The sequence below is a fragment of the Coenobita brevimanus genome, chromosome 22 (assembly GCF_032717465.1).
Source record: "Coenobita brevimanus isolate Jiangsu-jjx chromosome 22, ASM3271746v2, whole genome shotgun sequence".
Lineage (NCBI taxonomy): Eukaryota > Metazoa > Arthropoda > Malacostraca > Decapoda > Coenobitidae > Coenobita > Coenobita brevimanus.
The window spans coordinates 38,008,274-38,030,947 of NC_136975.1; the positions used below are offsets into that span (position 1 = coordinate 38,008,274).

At 42.2% G+C, this 22,674-nt stretch overlaps 1 protein-coding gene across 1 annotated transcript in view; it reads right to left on the reverse strand.

Annotated features, from left to right (window-relative positions):
- LOC145392518 (uncharacterized) overlaps positions 1 to 22,674 on the reverse strand; it is a 303,717-nt gene that overhangs the window by 228,969 nt on the left and 52,074 nt on the right. The window contains exons 6-8 of the mRNA XM_080266913.1: positions 7,084 to 7,156; positions 6,615 to 6,850; positions 3,565 to 3,783 (exon numbers count right to left, since the gene is read on the reverse strand). Coding sequence (XP_080123039.1) covers positions 3,565 to 3,783; positions 6,615 to 6,850; positions 7,084 to 7,156 — 528 coding nt within the window. The remainder of the gene's footprint in view (positions 1 to 3,564; positions 3,784 to 6,614; positions 6,851 to 7,083; positions 7,157 to 22,674) is intronic.

Consider the following 22,674-nt stretch of genomic DNA (forward strand, 5'->3'; position numbering starts at 1 on the left):
CTAAATTCCTCAAGATCTTTACATCATCAGCAAACAGACTTGCATAACTGTTCACTCCATCTACCATATCATTTACGTAAATCAGGAACATTACTGACGCCAACACCGAGCCTTGAGGGACTCCACTTGTTACTTCCCTCCATCCAGACATCCTATCCTTTATTACTGTCCTCATTTGTCTGTCTCTCAGAAAGTCTCTCATCCATTCCAGGAGTTTCCCCTTCAGTCCTCCTATATATTCTAGTTTCCACATTAGTCTCTCATGAGGTACCTTATCAAAGGCCATCTCTAAGTCAAAGTACACACAATCCACCCAACCATCTCTCTCGTGTACCACGTCAATCGCTCTTGAGTAAAAGCTCAACAAGTTCGAAACACATGACCTTCCACTTCTGGATCCAAATTGACATTCAGCCAAAATATTCATCTCTTCTAGATATTTTATCCATCTGTCTTTCAGGATTCTCTCTCACAATTTTGCGACCATGCTGGTTAGAGACACTGGTCTATAATTCAGGGGTTCTTCCCTGTTTCCTCCCTTATAAATTGGTACCACATTTGCCCTCTTCCATTCTTGTGGCACTTTCCCCTCTTCCAGAGAACACACGATTAAACTGGGAATTTTATCCGCCAGTTGTTCTCTGAATTCCTTCAGTACCCAATTAGAAATTCCATCAGGTCCTGGGGCTTTCCTTACATCTTGGGTTTCCAGTAATTTATACACTTCCTGTACCTCCACTTTTATATCTTTTATCACCGGTAGATTTCTAATCACTCCCTCCCCTTCCACAAACTCTTTTTCATTAGTGAAAACCGATTGGAAACATTTGTTCATTATTTCAGCTTGCACTGCTGCATCTTTATAGACCTCTCCTTTTACTTTCAATTTGGTGATCCCTTCCTTTTGTTTCAGTTTGCCATTAACAAATCTATAAAACAGCTTGGGTGTGTTGTGTATGTGCGTGTGTGTCAAAATTCTGAACTTGTGTGTGTGTGCACCATCCGATGAAAGTGCAAAAACCCTCACATTGTAACCCTCAGTACATCATAACGTGGCGTTTCTTATAATTTTGAGGATAAAATTGGATGAAAGTACTCTATAAACAGGTAATTACTGTTCACTAATATTACAACAATATAAACCGAGTTTTTTTGTGTGTTAGTGCTTGTTTTTATGTTTGTTACCATTAAACATAAATCTGGGACAAAAAGATGTCTTGTTTTCTACAAAATCCTTACATTATTAAATTTTACCAAAGTATTGCAGTGTCAAACAAACAAACCAAAAAGTGTTAAATCAGTAATGAAGAACCGAACATTAGGAAATCAACCATTATTAATATTAATAATGATAAAAACACAGAATAAACAAAGAACAATAATAATAATGGAGAAGAAGGGTGTTTGTTTGTTTACTGATGTGTCTGTTTATTGATGATGGGTATTATGTGATAAACAAGCGCAAAATATCATAAAACACCAAGCGAATCAAAACAGTAAGTCAAAAATGCCACCAAACTGCAGAAAACAGCTGGGAGTATCAACAAACAGCCCAGAGCAGGTATAGACCAGGCATGGCGATTGGTCTGCTAATCAGATTCGCGCTGTGATTCACCATAGTTATGAAACACACACACATATTGGGCGGTTGTCATGGCAAAGATGGCGGCTGCACTAGCCAATAGGATAGCATAATGCCACCCCACTGAGATATGCGACCTTGTACCTGTACCCTGGCGGCAGGAGAGGCAGCTCCCAGCCACGGGGAGTGAAAGTTACCTTCATTCAATGGGATTTTCAACCATATTGGCAATATCATAAGGCTTCAAATACACATTCCTGGAATAACGGAAGCATGGGAGAAAACAATTTATGCTGCAGTGGCATTTAAGGCCTTGTGCTTCTCACCTCCTCAGTGTTCTAAAAGATATAAAAGTGGGAGTGTAGGATCTGTATAAATTACTTAAAACTCAAGATGTATGGAAGGCCCCAGGGCCTGACGGAATCTCTAATTGGATACTAAAGGAATGAGGAGAACAGCTGGTGGATAAGATTCATGGTATAAGTGTGTGTTCTCTGGAAGAAGGGAAAGTGCCTCGGAAATGGAAGTGAGCCAATGTGGTACCAATTTACAAAGGAGGGAATAAAGAAGAACCCCTGAATTATAGACCAGTGTTCCTGACCAGCACGGTCATAAAATTGTGAGAAATAACTTTGAAAGACAGACGGACAAAATATCTAAAGGGGATGGACATTTTGGCAGAAAGTCAGTTTAGATTCAGGAATGGAAGATTGTGTGTCTTTAACTAGTTGAGCTTCTACTAAAAAATAACTGACATGCTACAGGAGAGAGCTAGTTGGGTGGATTGTCAATACTTGGATCTGGAGAAAGCCTTTGACAAGGTACCCCATCAGCAACTCATGTGGAAACTGAAGCACATAAGAGGACTGAAGGGCAACCTCTTAGAATGGATAAAAGACCTCACGGCAGACAGACAGATGAGGACAGTAATAAAGGATAGAATGTCATGGTGGAGGGAAGTAACAAGTGCAGTCCCACGGGGCTCAATGCTGGCACCCTTAATGTTCATGATCTAGGTAAATGATATGGTGGATGGAATGAACAGTTATTCAAGCCTGTCTGCAGATGACACAAAGATCATGGAGAGAGTTGGTTGAAGTTGAAGAGGACTGCAAAATGCTGTAGGAAGATCTGGACAGGATTTACGATTGAAGATGGGTATAGGAAATGAAATTCAACACAGTCCAAAATACTGGAAATGGGCAAGAGTACTAAGAAGCCATCTCTGAATTACTCAATGGGAAAGGAACTAATCACAAGGGCGAGAGAAAAGTAGGACCTGGAAGCGTTGGTCCAGCATAATTTGTCACCCAAAAAACACATTAACAAGACTGTCAGAGGGACATATAAGCTCTGGACAAACATAGGAATGACATTTCAATACATGGATGAGGAGATGATGAAAAAATTAATAGTGGCTATTATTCACCCCAGGTTAGAATTTGTGGCAGTGGTGTGATCTCCACACAAAAAGAAAGATACAAACAAGATCGAGAGGATACAAAGAACAGCAACCAAGATGGTCCCTAGCCTGAAAGAACTATCGTACAGTACAAGGAAAGACTAAGAAAAGCTGGGTCTGCCTTCCCAAGAAAAAAGAAGAGAAAGAGGCGACATGATTGCAGTGTTCATGGCAATGATAGGAATAGATAAAACTGACAGAAAAGACCTGTTTGTATGGGATGGAGGAGGAACATGAGAACATGGAAAGAATTTGAAAAAGACAAGTTGCATGAAAGATATTAAGAAATACAGTTTTCCATGTAGATGCACTAACCTGTGGAATAGCCTGGACAAAGAGATCATCCAGTCCAAAAACTTAAATGAGCTTAAAATGAAGTCTGACTGGCTGAGACACGGAGACGGGACACCACGAAAGTAGCTCATATCCTGTATATTACAATTAAGTCTAAGTAGGTAAAACTAGGTAAATACATTATCAATGATCAAGGATACATACAGATATGAATCAAGACCATCACCTTAGTACTGGGAGGTGCAGGTGGTAGAGCCACAGAAAGTATGACACTTCTCGACATGTCTGTCTCTAAGAACTGCTCCAGATTAAGGTGTGAGGTGGTGCTGTCCACTGCATGCCCGATTGTCACTTCCGCACCAGCAGCCAGAAGAGTGAGGAAAATGTCTGACTGGAAGCCTTTATGGGCATGTTTCATCATCAGGTTACCAGCCCAACAGCCAGTCTGGTTGACAGGGAGGGAATGAAGAGGAATTAAATGACTACTGACTACAAGGTCATTACAGCAGATAATTAATTTTTGCTTGACACTAATTTTCCTCTAGATTATGATCTGAAATATTTGGTACTGCATCCAAGTCCCACATGCACTGTTGTGTGAACAAGAGAAGATAAGGAACTGCATGGATAAATACCCATTACAGCATTGTTTACTGCCTCAGATGCATACCACTAGCATGTTCTTTGCCTTAATCCTTTACTACAAGACATCTGTTACTAACTTATTACTCAGTTTTTACACTTGAATATGTTTGCTTTCAGTAACCCTCTCAGCCATTTTCCACCCTTCTTTCAATTTCATTTTATCCAGCTGAATCTTAGGAATACATTTCTTTTTTTTTCCCCCTCACTAACAACATTCACAGTACAAGAAGTAATTCACTCAAAATACCCCTTACAATCACTCTGAAACTTTTCATCAATGAGCTTTATCACTCATTCTAACTACAGTATTTCCAAAGCCTCTCATCTTCTTCAATACTTTTATCACAAACTGCATTTTACACTTGCTGGAGTCACTTTCATCATCTCCAGCTTGACATATAGGTATCCAACACTGGAATACACAAATCATTCATTCCTCATTCAGTCATCAGCACTCCTCTTACTCCTTTATCCTTTTTATGACTGGCCACACCTGAACTTACATCCTGTCTATAAAAAAATCTTCCAAGCCATCTTGTGTGTTTGTTTTTACTTTTGTTGCAAACTGTGGTTCACATCATAGTTTTTCTTCCTGGAAGGGTGATTTCACTGTCTCTCATCTTTCCAGTTCTTAATGTCTCCCAGACTTCATACAGTTACATAAGCTTGCCTAGCTTTTACAACTATCATACTCTATTTAGCTGCCCTACATTACATGAATGCATCAGCCTTGGTCACCTAATAGTGGCTCTCCATGCTGCTCAATCTCTGGCAGCTTTCCTATTCAGTTCCTTATCCCTGAGGTCTTAATGACCTCGTCCCAAGTATTTTTCAGTCTACCTCTCACAACTCTTCCCCTAATGTTAACACTTCTCACTTTCTGCACCCAATTATCATCCCCCATCCTCTCTACTGTACATGCTCAAACCATCTCAATCTACCTCTCCTCATCACAACTCCAATATACTCCAGTCCCATCCTACCAATTAACTCTTCCATCATAAACCTAGCCCCTCCACACATCGCACTCAGGGACACTGCACATCAGTCTAATTACTGTTATATCCGTACGTTTCAGCCTGTGAATATCCCCCTCCTTTACTGTCCAGGTCTCACTACCATACAGCATTACACTCCTAACACACGCCACATACAAACATCTCTTAGCACAGCGGGAGAGCCCTCTCATTGTCACGAGAGGCAACAGCTCCCCGAACTTCTTCCAACCACTCCTCACTCTAGCCACAGAGCTAGCTCGAGCCCCACCTCCATCACATTACATGTCTCCCAAATAACAAAACTCTTCCACATACTGAAGAGACTCACCAGTAAGATCACTCCTTTCATGCCTGACAAGCTCCACATGCTCTCCCTGACAAACTACACTGAAATCAGCATTATCTTGCTGTTTACCTTAAATACCACTAAATCTCTTATGCAACCACTTATCACAGACACTGCACAAGAAGGAATTACTTCCCACACCCTTGAGGCAAATCACACATGGCCACTCTCCCTCTTGTCTGACAGTACTGCCACCAGCCCTAGATACTATCACTTTTGTTTTATCTGCATTTACTCTCAAGCCCTCGTGCCCCATATCATCTCTCCACTTCCTAAATCTTTCCTCCGCCTCTCTTTCATTTTCTGAAATCAACACCAAATCATCAGCATACAACATCTCCCACAGGAGTCCATTTCTGAAGCCAAGTGAGAGGGTTTCAAATACCATGACAAACAATAAGGGACTCAAGACTGACCCCTAATGTACACCAACATTCACGGAAAACTCATCATTCAAATCTCTGTTCACCCTTACCAAGGTGCGAGCACCCACATACATGGCCAAAACCACCCTAACCAGCCACTCCTCAATCCCAAGCTTTCTCATTGCCCACTTCACAACTTCTCTGGGGACTCAGTCAAAGCCTTTCTCCAATTCAACAAAAACAAAATACGGATCCCTTTTCTTTACTATACATTTTTCCTCAATCTCTTGAACAATGACAGTGAGTCTGTGAAACAACAACATACAAAGGCTGATGAGGTTATGGAAGTGAGGGTGAACTGAGCTCATTTGAAGCAGAGTAAATAACAACTGAAGGGTAAATAACAAGGGTCTGGCACGCTGTAACCCCCTTTCCCCGTAATGTAATAGTTGTTGGACTGACTTTAGCAAATAGGTAACTGAAGCTTTTAAGTGTGACAGTTTATGCCTGTGAAGTACAGTCAGAATTTCAAAGGCTTGAATGTTGAGTGAATGAGAGTGTGAGCCATTTAACTGGACAATCTTCTGCTAGTTCTCCAATCTCCATTCATTAGACTTTTTCTTGGTCTCTGGATCTTACCTCACTCCATCCTTGGCTGGGAGATGAAGTCTTAGATAATGATGATGATAATCTGATTCCCCTATCTAATGGGATACAACCCCATCTGGTTTCAAATGGCTTCTAAGGTGGTGTTTTCATTGTAGCTTTGGAATGCAAACTGGGATTCTTTACAAGGGAAAAAAAAAAAAAGGTACAATATATCAAGCAATCAGTTTTCTATTCTTATGATGTATATCACATAACCACATACAGTATACAGTATACTGTACTGCTAAAAACAAAAACTCCTCACACAACTAACATTTCTGACGGAGACATTGGCCACCACTTGCCAGTGCTGTGCGATGACATCTAGATGGGCAAAGGTAACCGGGGTAGCTTCAGCAGCATGATGCAGCACTTCCATACCCCGTGTCAGGTTCACATTGGCACCAAGAATCACTGGAGAAGATTCACCTCCTACTCTTGTATTATACAACTCCTTGATAGCTTCCGTCGAAATGTACACCGAGTAGGGACCATCATTCTTGAACACCCCTAAAATGAGACTACTGTACTGGTATGTAATATGTTTAGTCAGTCTGTCTATCATTTCTGCACCCATAAACAACATTTACTATCTCCACTAAAATACTAGAATATATGTAAAGTACCTTTCAATATAGTGAAAAACACTACTTACACTGAGAAACAATGCAGGAAGAAAAAAAAAAATCATAAATCCATACCAAAAATGGTAAAGTACAAAGGCGTGACAAAGAGCTCATTACCTTGGCCAGTGTTCCCAACCACAATGCGAAACTTCTCATCGCTCCCAAGGTTCATAAGAACATTGTAGATACCCTGGAAATCATATCACAACAAGATTAACAATATCTACAGCTTCAAATATCCTGAATAACCTACAAATCTACATGTCCATATATAGCACTCCACTAGAAACTCCCCTGATGGTACCTTGCATGTTGCAGGAATGGCTCAGTCTGCTGGTGTAGGCATGAGTATGGTAGCTGAAGTGGAAAATACATAAATGATGTAGGAATGACACTGATCATGCTGACTGAGCCATCCGCACAACAAAAGAAATTGTCTGGTGAAGTAAGGAGTGTTATATGAGGACCATCATGTGCGCATGTACAGTGTAGAGGGTAAGCTGTTAGGTGAAGTCAAGAGTTTTTATGCTGGTAGTGAAGCATGTGTCAGGGTTAATGGGCATCTAAGTGAATGGTTCACAATCAGTGTGGGCGTGCAACAAGGTTGTGTGATGTCCCCATGGTTGTTCAATGTATATATGGATGGGGTGATGAGAGAAGTGAAAACACGAGTAATGGAGAGAGGAATGGCATTGGTAATGAATGGTGATGGATGGAATATCTCAAATTTGTTGTATGCTGATGATGCAGTATTGCTTGCAAGTACCGGACAAGAACTTGGTAGGCTAGTGCGGAGTTTTGCTGATGTCTGTAAGCGTCGTTCCTTGAGAGTAAATGTAGAAAGGAGTAAAGTGATGGTTATTGAGAGAGAAGGTGACTCTCAGTGCAATGTAATAGTAAATGGAGAGAGACTGGAATTGGTGAGAGAGTTCAAATACCTGGGTACAGTGATAGAAAAGAGAGGAAAATGTGCAAAAGATGTTGAAAGTAGAGTGACAAAAGGAAGAAAAGTAGCTGGTGCAATGAAGGCCTTGATAAGAAACAGAGGCTTGAGTGTTGGAGCTGCACGAGATTTACATGAAGAGCTGTTAGTGCCAACTTTAACATATGGATGTGAGACTATGATGTGGCATGAAAATGAAAAGTCAAGAGTAAGAGCAGTGGAGATGGGACTGCTGAGGAATGTATGTGGAGTACAAAGGGTGGATAGGATACGAAATATTGTGATTCGTGAAAGATGCGGAGTGAGGAAGTCGGTGGACACCAGAATTGAAGAGAGAGTACTGAGATGGTATGGTCATGTGGAGAGAATGGATAGCAACAGAGTGGTGAATAAGGTATATCTGAGCGAATTCGAAGGAGGAAGGACGCGAGGTAGGCCAAGAGATATGGTGGATGAATGAGTGAGGAAGAAAGGTTTGGAAGTCAGTGAGGCTAGGGAACTGACAGGAGATCAAGCTGGCTGGATGAATTTTGTGAGGAGATATGCATGATCAGGGAGTTTTGGCACCCCTTTTTAATGGCAGCGTCTGGATTGACTCTGTCGGATACGATATGTGAAGCTACAGAATGTGGCGAATGTTTTTGGAGTATCCGATAGAGCCAGGATTCCGGGGGCTTGAATGATGAGTGAATGGAAGCGTGGCCCATTGGATTGGGCAATTTTGGGCTGTCTGGACATTGCTACTCCTCACCCTGCCCTTGGGTGGGAAAGGAGGTCCAGATGATGATGATGATGATGATTATATATATATATATATTATAATAAATACACAGTACTCTCGTGTCCAGTACGGTATTCTTGTCAGACAGTACTACCGTACAGGACTAAATCCATACTGGACAAACAACAGACCTTATAGGAAAAATGAACAATGTCAGACAAGCTTTGAAAAAGTCCCCTCAAAATTCAACTTAACTACATTTTGATACAACTACGATTTTACCAATCTTTAAGGAGAGTGGTGATGGGCTTGGGGAGGAAGGAGGAGGGGTTTCCAAGGCGTAGGAGGTCCTACTGACCCCCTGAAGGAGGGCCTTCGGAATCCTGAGAAGGCCTCTCTGCCTCAACCTCCCCCATAAATCCCTCATAGTAACACACTGACACATCATCATCAGGGGGAAGTGCATTACTGTAATTTGACTGACACACGTCACGAGTCACAAGGAAGGCATACTGGACTGGTGCGGCAGTACTAAGGAAATGTTCCTTGGTGTTGGCCATCCTCCAGCTCGTGCGCAGGTGGTAGTATTGGATGCAGCACATCAATACGAGAGAAGAGCTCTTTGGATTTGGCCCACTTTGTGTGGCCGATCAGTACTAGTCCAACAAATCTGTACTACAGTAATAAATTATTTAATATTCTTGCCGAACGTACTGGATGAAAATAGCACTGGACGCAAGGGTACTGTGTATATATATATATATATATATATATACTGTATATATCATCATCATCATCCAATTCTACGTTGCCCCATGAGGAGCTAGAAGCCCGGGGCTATGCAATTTGGTCCTGATATTTAAGATGAGAGTGACCAGCCTCACTCATCCCTGAGTGGCATTACATGAGCAATAACCCCAACCACCCCTTGGATATAAACCTTCACGGGCTCAATCCGATTGGAGCGCCATAATTACCCAATAAACCACTAGACACCCTATATATATATATATATATATATATATTCAGGTCTTCCCCCTAGTATGTGAGTTCAGAGTACATGATCCTCATTGTACGTGATGACCTATTTTTTTTCGAATTTCTGTGTACAGTGGGGCACCAATTTTCGCGCCTAATTGGGTCCAAAAATAATGCGCGAAAGTGGAATTAGCGAAAGTTGGGGCATTGTCTTTATGGCAAAAAGGCTAATTGGTTCCCGGTTATCCTAAAGTAACATCAGATTTTCATTTTCACCTGCAATACAGTACATCAAATCACAATTGTACATTGCATTGTGAGATACAAACAATAAAAACTGTACAGTACACATTATATGAGGAGAAACATACCACAGAGACCAGGTTGAGGTGTTTAATGGATGTTGGGGGTAAGTATCCGAGGCGCGTGGCGGGCTTATTTAGCCACGCCAGACGTATTAGCACCACCTCTTGCTGCCTCGCTACCACTCTCTCTCTCTGCCTCCTCAGATGCAACTTGATGCAACACTTCCACTCTGTGCTGAATTTCCCTTTGTGCTAGGTTCTCTTGAACAAATCCATCGAAATCTTCCTTTTCATTTCATTATTATACTGAAGTTTCTTCACTCCAACACGATACTCTCTTTTAGCCTTGGCCTTTCCTTCCAACTTTGAATGTCCCGGCCACTTTTTATCACCACCACTGCCTCCCGGCCCTCCCCCCACACCACCAGGCTCTCCCCCCACACCACCAGGCCCTTTCCCCACACTACCAGGTATAGTAGAGGCCACTGAACCATGAGAATCCAACACAATGGAGCTAGCATGCTCGTACACAATGGCGGGAATGGGTGGACAGAGTGTTGACATGACGTCATTCAAGATGGCGGTGGGTTGCGGGCGGGCGGTGCAGGAAATTCAAAGTTCAAAATATTGTCCCAAACCCAAAATTTGTGTGCGAAAATCGATTTTTTTTCAAGCGAAAGTGGAAGTTAGGGAATATTTGGTGCATGCCGCGAAAGTGGATTCCGCGAATCCTGCTGTAGCGAAAGTTGGTGCACTACTGTACAGTGTTTTTTAAAATTATGCGAATTAACCTCACTGTAAGTGAGACGGGCAGCAAAGAGTGGCCCAAATCTGAGGTTACCCCGAGTACACGACATTGCCACCCCAAGGAGCAAAAAACAGCTGCCTATGCTCCGCCCACCTTGCGACGTCGATGATGTGCACTTGTCACGTGATGCCCAAATGTGCCTTTTGGAGGGTGGTGAGAGAGGCTCAGCAGAGGAAACACATGTCCACAGAGGGTACACTCGCTGTTCCAGCAACATTCTCGTCTACTCTGTGGATTGTTTTGTGAGCCAAGATGTCTGCCCCATTCTCGAGAAGGAAGAAGTGCATCACCCGTGCCACGAAGATGGAAGTCATTCGGAAGAAAGAGAGTGGGAAGGGTAACACTGCTATCGGGAAGGAACTCGGCTTGGCAGAATTGACTGCGAGAACAATATGGGCAACAGGGAAGCCATAAAGAAGACTGTCAAGATGTATGGGATGGCGGCACTGGACAGGAGAAGCAGGCTAACCAACTGGGCAATAATTCTCATGGAGTGGTACCTAGCAACATACATCCTGAGGAAGGAGAAGGAAGGAATTCCACTGAACGGGCACTACATCAGGGACCAGGCAAAGATTTTCTACAAAGCTGCATCTGTGAAGCTGGACGTCACAAAACCCTTTAAAACCTCTATGGGATGGTTATGCCGGTTCTTGAAGAGGAAGGAGCTACGTCACATTCGCCTCACCGGCAAGCGTGCATCTGCAGATGAAATGGCAGCTAAGGACTATCCTGCCATCCTGAAGGGAATAATCGACGAGGGTGGCTACAGCATGCACCAAATTTACAACACAGATGAAACGGCCCTATGCTACATGGCTATGCCAACGTCTACTTATACCAGTAAGCAGCAGCACCAGGCCCGAGCGAGAAAAGTGGACAAGAGCACGATAACGGTCATGTTCGCTGTGAACTTATCAGGCTCACACAAGATGCGGTCTGTTGTGGTTTATACCGCAGCACACCCCAGATGTTACAAGAATCTTCATACTATGGATGATAGCAGGGTGTACTGGTACACCAATTCCAATGGCTGGATGACGAGCAGCATCATTTCCGAGTGGTTGTTGAGGCACTTCATCCCTGATGCCAAGGCTAAATCCAAGGAACTTGGCATCCCCTTCAAGGTGCTCCTCTTCCTCGACATTGCTCCAAGTCATCCAACCTGGCTAGCAGACCTCAGCAAGGAATCCAAGATTGTTTTTTTGCCACCCAGACCTTTCTCATCCAACCACTAGACCAGGAGTTAATCGCAATGGTAAAGCAGCTATACCACCAACGCCTCTACAATCATCTCCACAGCAAGACCGACAGCTCTGAGGAACTGTCGGCAATAAGTGACTTGGACACAGCTGGAAGGGATGTCATGGACACTGAGGATGGTTTGGACTTGCCACCTGCTTCACCTGTAGCACCCGCACCACCAGCTTCAACTCCTGATACAACTGTTATGGCTTTTTGGCAGTCATTCAGCCTCAAGGATGCCATCACTTTCTTGTTGTATTCTTGGGCAGATATAACCGCTCAACAATTAACAATGCTTGGCGCCTCCTTGTACTGCATCTGTGTGAAAGCGCACCGGGAAGCAGCTTTCAGTCCCTGGTCGCTGCCAAGGCAGCCACTCTCACAACTGCATAAGCTGTGCCCGGGTTTCAGGCCATCATGCTGGAGGAGATCAGGGGCTTACATTCGGCAGCAGTGGAGCAGGAACCCCAGGAAGACATGCAGCAAGTGGAAGAGGCCGACGCAGAGCAGGAGATTGCAGCAGAAAAGCCAGCAACACCAGTGATGGAGAGGGAAGATTTGTCAATGATGGAGATCAGCCAGGTACTGTGTGCCCCTGATAAATTCAAGGACATCGAACGCTCTCAGTTGCGACTGGAGGAGGTGATGGCTTCACTGGACAGAACCTTTTGCTACTACACAGACAAGAACAACCAGGAAGTAAACAGACAGAAGCAAACTCTCATCACCCGTTACCTTTGGCTCCAAGAAAGTGAGGAATCACTCCCTTCAACATCAGAAAAGCCATATCCTCAGGAGGATCAAGAGGATGATGCGATGTCTGAGGTGTCAGAAATAGACTCTGAAGGGTTTATGAATGAAGTGAGTGCATTACATAGTGAAAGTGTCGAAGGTGCTGGTGACGAGAGTGGTGAGGAAGCTGGTGTGTCGGGTGGTGTGGTGGGTAATGCAGGAGATGCACGCTAAGTGCCTCACCCTGCCTCAGAGCCCCTTCTTACCTCCATCAAGCCTGCTGTCTTCTTGGGTTAAGGTGAGCAGTCATATTCTCGTTGGTATAGTTAAGCCATATCCTTGTTGACTTAATAAATCCATAACCTTGTTGGTCTGCTTTATCTTTGGTAATATGTCTTGGATAGTTCCCCTGTACAGAACAATACTTAGGCCTGAAAGGAGTCTCAAGGGTTGCCCATGAAGGGGGGTGCCACCCATATGTAATTTTTTCCATAAGTTTATGTATTCTGAGTACGTGAATTCCTAGTACGCGCCGTCCTTTGCCACCCATATAGGCGCGTACTAAAGGGAAGGTATATATATATATATATATATATATATATATACAGTACCCTCGCGTCCAACACGCGTTTGTCCAGCACGATTCGCGTCCAGCATGGAGAGCAAAAAATTGGTACGATTGACTATGATTTACGTACTGTAAAATGGGTGCGTAAGCATAACACTGACGGAGCTCTGAGAAGTGGGCGAAATCCGCAGAGTTCGCCTCTAGCACGATCACCCCTGGTCCAACACGGTCATACTGGACGTTCCCGTGATGCTGACAGCCAATCAAAACTTCCGATCAAGTAGCCTCCCCCGCCCGCTATCGTGACGAGATCGTGATGTCGCCCAATAAAAAACGCTACTGCTCTCACGTGATGTTTTGTTTAAATTTCTCCCGCCACAGCGCCACTCAGTTGCATAATTAGCATTGGACGGTGCTTTTTTCTCGCTGCATTTTCTGCCCTTGCTACTGCATTTTACCCTGCTCACGATGCCTAGGAAGCCTTCCGAGAACCCCAAGAAGCGGCGGCACCTCACTCAGGCCACCAAGCTAGAATTTATTGAGAGGCAGAAGAAAGGGGAGAGGAATTTCAAAGGATTTATGATGGAGGCTGAGGAGGAACAGCAGCCATTACCCGCTAGTGATGCCAGCAGCCATCCTCCAGGGACCCAGTAGGACTACCTACAGTCTCGGATATCACCTTCCATTCCCAGCAAGCCCACCAATATTATCCTAAAAGGTTAGTTATCATTCATAGTACAGTATCATTTATTATAATTACAGTAGTACCAATATATGTATAGGTATATGGTAGGTATTTAGGGTGACTTTTCCTAGAGTTGCTGACATAATTCATTTTTCCCCATAAGCTCTGTTGTTTGTCCAACACGTTTTTGGTCCAACACGGGACCCATGCATGACAATATTACCGTGTTGGACGCGAGGGTACTGTATGTATATATATATATATATATATATATATATATATATATATATATATGTATATATATATACACATATATATATATATATATATATATACAGAGAGAGAGAGAGAGAGAGAGAAAAAAAAAGAGAGAGAGAGAGGACTGCAATGTAATGCTTAAAGATTTTCTTTGACTAATAATATTCCTATCTACACTCACCACAAATTGACTTACGACCTACACACAGAATTGCTATGGGAGAGTTGTCTATCTTTGCTTTGCGTTTCCACCACTACCAAGTGAATTTTTTGGGCAAGAAGTAACTGGCAACTCCTCTGGTGTTGGCGGGAGGTGGTGAAACACTCAGCATGTTAGTGCTTGCCCAGAAGTGAGAGTGGGAGGATATGTTCACGTCGCTCCGAACTTGCACCTCCCCTTTTTTTCGTATGCATTACTGTTTGTCCTGTTATTTTCCTAGAGTCGAGTTGTCATGCCTGGAAAGTACTGCTCAAGGAATGACAGCATCCATATCACTGGATGGAGGCAGGATAACGTCCCTATCAACACGATTTGTGAACATACTGGACACACAAAGTCGACCGTCATGAAGATTCTTGCTGCAGCACACGGCCTGCCACCTGATGTCGCACCATAGCACAAGCATGGCAGTGGAAAGAAGAGGACGACTTCCAGAGGTACACATATGCTTCTGAAGAGGGAAGTAATCAAGAATCCTTGACTGACGGCAGCAGAATTGAAGAGAATGCATCCCCAGCTGTTACAAGACGTCTCAAATCGAACTATCCAACACCGCTTGCACAAGGAGCTGGGTTTGCCAAGCCTCACTGCAGCCAAGAAACAGCTTCTCACTGACTGCATGAAAAAGCAGCACATTCAGTCTGCCAAGATGTATGCACACTGGACATCAGATGTGTGGAGAAAACTTATGTTTTCCGATGAAAGCACATTTCAAGTGTTCCAGGTGTGTCCTGCCAAGGTTCGTCGCCCTGCCTCCCATAGTCGATATGACCCTGCTTACACAGTGCCAACTGTTAAGCACCCACAATCAGTGATGGTATAGGGATGTTTCTCAGGTGAAATGGGAAGGGGAGGCCTCTACTCTCTTCCTAAGAATTTGATGATGAATGGTGGCTGGCACATTCAAGTTCTGAAAGATCATTTGTTAAACTTTTTTGCTCTTCATGGGTGCGACTTTTCATGCATGATTCAGCTCCATGTCACAAGGCAAGAATGGTGACAAAATGGCTTCAGGATAACTGGATTGAGGTCCTCGACTGGCCTGGCAACAGTCCGGATCTAAATCCGATAGAAAACTGCTGGGCAAAAATGGAAGGAAATCATGGCAGAGAAGGAACCCAATCTGGACAACCTCAAGACTGAACTGACTAATGTTTGGTGCAAAGAAATGTCCTTAGATTACTTTAGAGATCTAGGTGATTCCATGCCAAAATGCATCCAACTGGTCTTGAAAAACAAGGGAAACATGATTTCATATTAATGAATGGCATTTCATGAACAAACATTGTTATATACTATGACTTCTGTGTTTTTTAATACCTTGTGGGAGAGGTCCTACGTCAATTTGCTGTAGCTGTAGTATCAATATATAAATTCCTAGTTGTTTCATTACCATCTCCCTTGGCTGAGTATAAAACAGTGCATCTTCATTTTACAATGAGGATGCATTTGAAAGAAAAAAATCATTCCATAATGATTTATCGTATATCGAGTCAATTACCATATAACATGGGTTCTAGTGATGATTCATTTTTGACCAAAGGTCACCCATCCAACAAAGTCTAAAAATAAGTTTCTAGTTCAACTAAACTGGTAGTTACTCCACTTCATTGCACTTCGCTTGTTATCCGAACTCCAACATTATGCTACTGTTCCATCACTGGTACTCACACACCTGAGTGATAAGTGCAAAGGCCATATCAAACAAATGGCTGTAGACTTGCATGTGGGTGATCAAATAAGCAAAAATAGTGATTGGTTGCAATACTGCCACTGCTTTGCGAAGTGGCAGTATCGTAACCAATGAGGTCTTGCCTAAGTGACGTATTTGCTGCTGCTATAAAGCTCGAATTGGGAAAAGTTGTCGATACCATCTCAACATTTTTGCGGCACCTCGGTTTGGGTTACCTTTCCTAGAAAAGTAGTCAAGTCATAGCCCACCTGCTCCTGGTGACCTTGCAGACACCCCATTTTCTTTTTTTTCCATTTCTGTTCTTTGTGTTTTTTCTGTTTTCTTTTTTTTTCCCCATAAATCAGGGTGACACAAACGGGGGCAGTGCTACCAGGGTTTATCCCGGGTAGTATTATTTATATTTTTTGCTGCTGCTGTTGTTGTTGTTGTTTTGTTTTTGTTTTTGTTCTCCTCTACCAAGAGCAAACAACACCAGTGCCCTCGCTGCACTAGGTCTATAGCAAAAAGTGCACAAGCACTGAAGTGCACCTACTGCAGTGAGTGGGTTCATATACAGTAGCTTGTGAAAATATGGACGCAGGCGACTACCCATTTATGAAGTGCCACCAGCCGGGCTTTCGCTGGCTGTGTAGCCAGTGTGTTGCACCGGCGGACATGGTCTTGGATGGTAGAGAATGTAGCATAACCAAGAAGGGGTTTGAAGATAATGTTATTGGGCCAATCTTTCAGGCAATGGGGTGCTTTTAAAGCTAGTATTCCGCTAGATGGCTCTACTGTTGCAGTAAACACATTCCCCGCGCTGTTTAAAAAGCATATTTTTCTTTGTTTAATATCTATACTGTTGTGTGAAAATGTGAATCATGGTAATGCCATATGCCAAAATATAAATAATACAAATAGAACACACATATATAACGTATCGTGAAGTGTTTATATTTATCATAAACGGAAATTAACATATCACTGATGGCATGTGATGGCAACCCGGCCTTCCAGTGACCCTATATTATTTAATTTCTGCTACATTTAGTGCAAATTTGGTTCTTAATACATTGTCTGTTCAGACTGTAAAGTACGCCTAGTGGGTATCTAGACTCATCCAGTTTCTATGTCAGCAGAAATTTAATGCTGAGTAAATACTGGCATTCAACATTTTGCTCGCTTCCTTCACGCATGCGCACCACAAGACAGTCCCGTGTTTAAGTTTTTTCACGAGGGATGTCAAGTTTCCATGAAAAATTTTATTTTGATGACGTGTAATGTCACAGATTCACTCAGAGTAGAAACAAGCTATATTCATAACATTCGTCATTGGTTCATAAGTGACTATGTATAGGCAGTGTGTTTCACTGAGCGATATCTTTGTGTAATTGTTATTCCCACATCTTGCCTCTCTAGCTGTTAACTAAGCTACGCCCATTTCTCATGTCCCTGTACCCGACGTTGGTTACATTAGTCGTAAATGGACACACCCACAAACACACGTAGTTCAGTAATGTGACTTCCTGACTGTTGAGCTGAGAGAGAGAGAGAGAGAGAGAGACCTTCCCCTGCAGCTTCCTTGCACCATGAGTGAGTCATATTCATATGTATCATCGTAGCTTTTTGTAAATAAAGTGTTACAGTGAAGTTTTGTCATTTTCTGTTGAGAACTAGTGGTTATTTAAATTTTTACATTTCACCAAGTGCCTACCAAATAAATACCTTAAGGTCATCTTATCATCAATATCTCACACACACTGCCCCCTCTTGGCAAGTCCCTAATGGTATGGTCATGTGAGAACTGTCTCCAGGCCACCTGTCCAAACACATATGTTTGTAAGATCTTCCAATGACTGAGTCAGTTGCTTGTGCACATACCAGTTCTCTTGACCTGGATGCAATCTCACTGGGGGTAGACATTTAAGAGGATGCAGTAGTATTTACTCGTCATGTGTTCTCACGTTTGCATGTGTGTACATATATATACAGTATATATATATATATACATAATATGTATATATAATCGTGAATACTGAACTTGACTCCGTGTGAATCTGGTGGATCACTTGGAGGCGATGTCTTGGCTTGTTTACCTTCCACAGTCGTCTGTCCTCGGTGAGACCGGGCAAAAAATGACGCGTAAACGATCTTGGTTTTGGGACAGTTCCTCAGACCGGATGATTTATGATGGTGAATGCCAGTATTTATTCAACCTTAAATTTCTGCCCACATAGAGACTGGATGAGTCAAGATACCCACTAGGCGTACTTTACACTCTGAACAAACTATGTATTAGGAATCTAACTTGCACTAAATGTAGCAGAAATTAAATAATATAGGACCACTGAAATGGCGGATTGCCATCACATGCCATCAGTGATATTTTAATTTCAGTTTATGATAAATATAAACAATTCATGATACATTATATATACGTGTTCTATTTGTTTTATTTATATTACGGCATAAGACATTACCATGATTCACAATTTCACACAAGTGTAAATATTTAACAAATAAAATTATGCTTTTTAAACAGCGCGGGAATGTGTTTACTGCTACAGTGGAGCCATCCGACGGAATACTAGGCTTTTCAGAAGCACCCCATTAGAGATGTTTCAAACAGATTGGAGGCACTAGAGACCAAGGTTTCATCACCCATGGCTGTCACGCAAGATCAGGCCAAGTCATTTGCGGATGCTCTTCACTGGTCTCTCATGGGGGAAGGGAAGGATCTGCCTGGGGGCGTGATTGAGATCAGTGCTCATGGCCAGAAAAAAGCCATTCATAGTCAGCACATACTGACTGTGAAACCAAAGAGTGGTGCTGATGCCCTTGCAAATCAGATGGGACAAGAAGACACCAGAGGTGAACTTAACTTGGTACCAGTTGATAGCTGCCTTAAGACCAAGGCTGGTGGGCTGGTAATGAAGTTTCCATCAGCTGAGGCCAAAGGTGAAGCAACTGGGGTGCTGAGTGATCATTTTGGCTCTGAGGGCACTTTTTGCATATCAGAGCCAAAGAAAATGTTGCCTAAAATGACGGTGATAGGCCTTTCCTCTTCCCTGGGTGACTGACATCATCCCAAATTTTCTGAGAAAAAACAACAAAATTAATATGCTTGATGATTGAGGCTGTACCCTCAACCTTCTCTTCACAAGAACAAGGAATGACACCAAAACTGCAGTCTTGAAGATGTTGTCAGAGATGAGATCCTCTATTGTAGAACATGGGAATTATATCTATGTGGATCTTACAAGATGCTGTGCTTTTGACAGATTCTGGGTTACACAGTGTCATCACTGTCAGGGCTTTGGTCAAACATCTGAGAGATGTTATAGGAAAAATGACGAACCTAACTGTGTTTTTCGTGCTGGAGCCCATAAATCTAAGGATTGTAGTAACAGAAATTCTCCCAAATGCATCAACTGCTCTTCTTTAAGACAACAAGATGCTAATTCAAATTTGCAGTCGGTTGCCCATTTTGCATCAAGTAGAGACTGTCCAATTATGATTTCTCATAGGAAAAGACTGATTGAAAACACCCATTTTGACTATTCAAAAAACTGACTACTTCCCTCTTGAACCAGTTAAGGATGAGTCTTTTAAATATTTGTTCTATCCGTAATAAGACAGACTTTATTAACAAAACTCTAAATCAGCATGAGCCTGACATTTTGTGCTTGACTGAAACCTGGTTGTATGAGTCTGATATCAATATTATTCGTAATGCTTTACCTAAGACACATTCTATTATTAGTATTCCCAGGCCTGCTGCTGACTATCCAGGAGGAGGTGTAGCACTCATCTACTCAGCAGCGCTTGCAAACGCTTCTCTCATTGACTCAGACCTGACCCCATCTTTATTTGAATTTACAGAAGTATTCATAAATTTCCATCAGAGTACCATTAGAACTGCAATTGTCTATCAACCAGGTCATCCAGGCACAGATCGAGCTTTTATGGAGGAGTTTGGGCAGTTTCATGAAGGGTTTTCTCTTAAATCTGGAAGACTTCTTGTTTGTGGTGATTTCAATTATTGGGTTGACAGTCCAGAGTCAAAACCAATTTCTTCAGAATTCCTCGAGTCGATCACCAAGAACAATTTTTTCAATCACGTGAGTAATCCAACTCATGTCTCAGGACATGTCCTTGACTTGATTTTGTCCCCTGTTGGTTGCAGGTGCGTATTAGATGTGGAGGTTGACTCAGTTGACCCCTTCATCTCTGATCATGCTCTGATCACTCTTAGTTTTGATGTCCTGAAATCCCCTTCATATAAAAAGGTCATCTGGTTCAGAAATTACAGGAATGTTGACCACCTGTTGATGTGTCTTGAAACTGATCAGTGTTTAAACTACAATGATTCTTCAAGTCTTTCTTCTGATGAATTGGTTCATATTTACAACAATAAGCTTAGGTCAATTTTTGACCATTATTGTCCTGAAGTAGTAAAAACAATCATTGCACGTGATAATTCTCCGTGCTATGGTCCACCCATTAATTCTTTGTGCAGACAACGTAGAAAGGCAGAGTGTGAGTGGCACTTGCAGTGGACCGAAGTAACTCGTTTGCGTTATGTTTTCACGAGAAGTGCAGTTGTTCACGCTGTAAAAGCCCAAAAGGCTAGGTATTATCAAAATAAAGTTGATTCATGTTGTGGTGATAAAAAAAAACTGTCTGCAGTTGTGAACAATTTGGTTGGTCGGAGGAATGAAATTGTTAAACCAGCTTCTGTATCTGATGTCCGATTAGCTTCTGATTTTGCTTAATTTTTTACAACTAAGATATCTCGCATAAGAAGTGATTTAGACAGTAGTTCTCCTACTGATGCGTACTCAGTTGACTTCCAGTCATGGTGCACCGGGATCATTTGCTTTCAACATTTCATCCGCTGAATGTAAACAAAGTCAAATGTTACATCACAGAACTTAAAAAAACATTTTGCCCACTCGATCCATGTAACACGTCACAACTGCCTGATGAGTATGAGCATGCTGCAGAATTTATCTGCAACATAATAAAGAGATGCTTCTTAGAAAGCAATTTTGTGCAGTCTGAGAAACATGCTTTGCTTAGGCCCCTAATTAAGAAACCTGGCCTTGATGTAGAGAGCATGACAAATTATCGTCTCGTCTCTAACCTGTCTTTTTTATCCAAGATTATTAAGCGGGCCATACTTGATCAACTCGTACCACTACTGGAACACAACAGAGTTGTTCTTGTTGTTCAATCAGCATACAGGAAATACCATTCAACTGAAACTGCACTAACAAGGATTCATAGTGACTTGGTGGCAAACACTTGTAGTGGGATGTCCTCTCTCCTAGTTCTGTTGGATCTATCTGCAGCTTTTGATACAGTAGATCATAAACTATTGTTGGATGATCTGTATTTTTATGGCGTTCGTGACAGTGTCCTTTTGCTCCTTAAGTCATGTCAATCAGACAGATCTCAGGGAGTGGTTGTTGATTAGGCTAGCTCTGATTCTGCTCCCCTTCTATTTGGAGTCCCTCAAGGATCAGTTTTGGGTCCAATTCTATTTACTATCTACACAAGTAATTTATCATCATTACTTGATGCTCACCATGTGTCCTTTCATTTTTATGCTGACAACACCCAGCTCTATGTTAAGATGTCAGATATCAACGATACTAAGACAAAGCTTGAATCTCTAATGTCTGATATTAAGACTTGGATGGCTAAGAGGAAACTTAAGCTGAATGATGGTAAAACTGAGATCATCATCATCAGAGGAAACAGAAGGGTTGATGACTCTGATAATGCCCTGGCTTAGAACATTGGCGTGTCACAGCTTCATCCAGTCAGTTCTGTTCAAAATCTGGGTGTTTATTTTAATTCAAAGTTAAATTACAAAGAACATATCAATCAGGTTGTCAGAGGGTGTAACATGCATATCAGAAATCCGAACTCTGTGAGAAAATTCCTGAATAGACAGTGCCTCTTAACATTGGTCCATGCAGTGGTATTGTCTCGTATCGATTATTGTAATTCATTGTGGGCTGGTCTTCCAAATAATATACTAACAAAAGTTCAGTCTGTGTTGAACAGGGCAGCGCGGCTTATCTTTCGTCTCCCCCTGAGAACTCAACTACCCTGTTCCTGATTGAGTTGCATTGGTTACCAGTAAGGCTAGAATTGAATTTAAATTGTGTCGTATTACATTCAAGGTTCTTAAGTTTGGTGAACCGAAGTATCTTGCTGAATCATTAAAACTCCTATCAGAACACACAGGTGTGATGTTACGCAGTGAAGATGATTCCTTGCGTCTTAACGAGCCTGGAGCCATTCACCAGTCATCTTTCTCTGATTATTGTTTTGTGTATAGGGCCCCTAGATTATATAATAGATTGCCATTGTCCATAAGACAACTCTCTTCTGTTGAATCCTTTAAGAGACAGCTGAAAGCCATTCTTTTTTCAAAATGCTATGACCTGGAGAGAGGTACTATGACGGATGATTATAGGGTTTAATTATTGCCACTTTCATAGATATATGATGTAGCTTGTATTATAAGAGATGTCACAATTCTTGTAACTGTAAAAATAA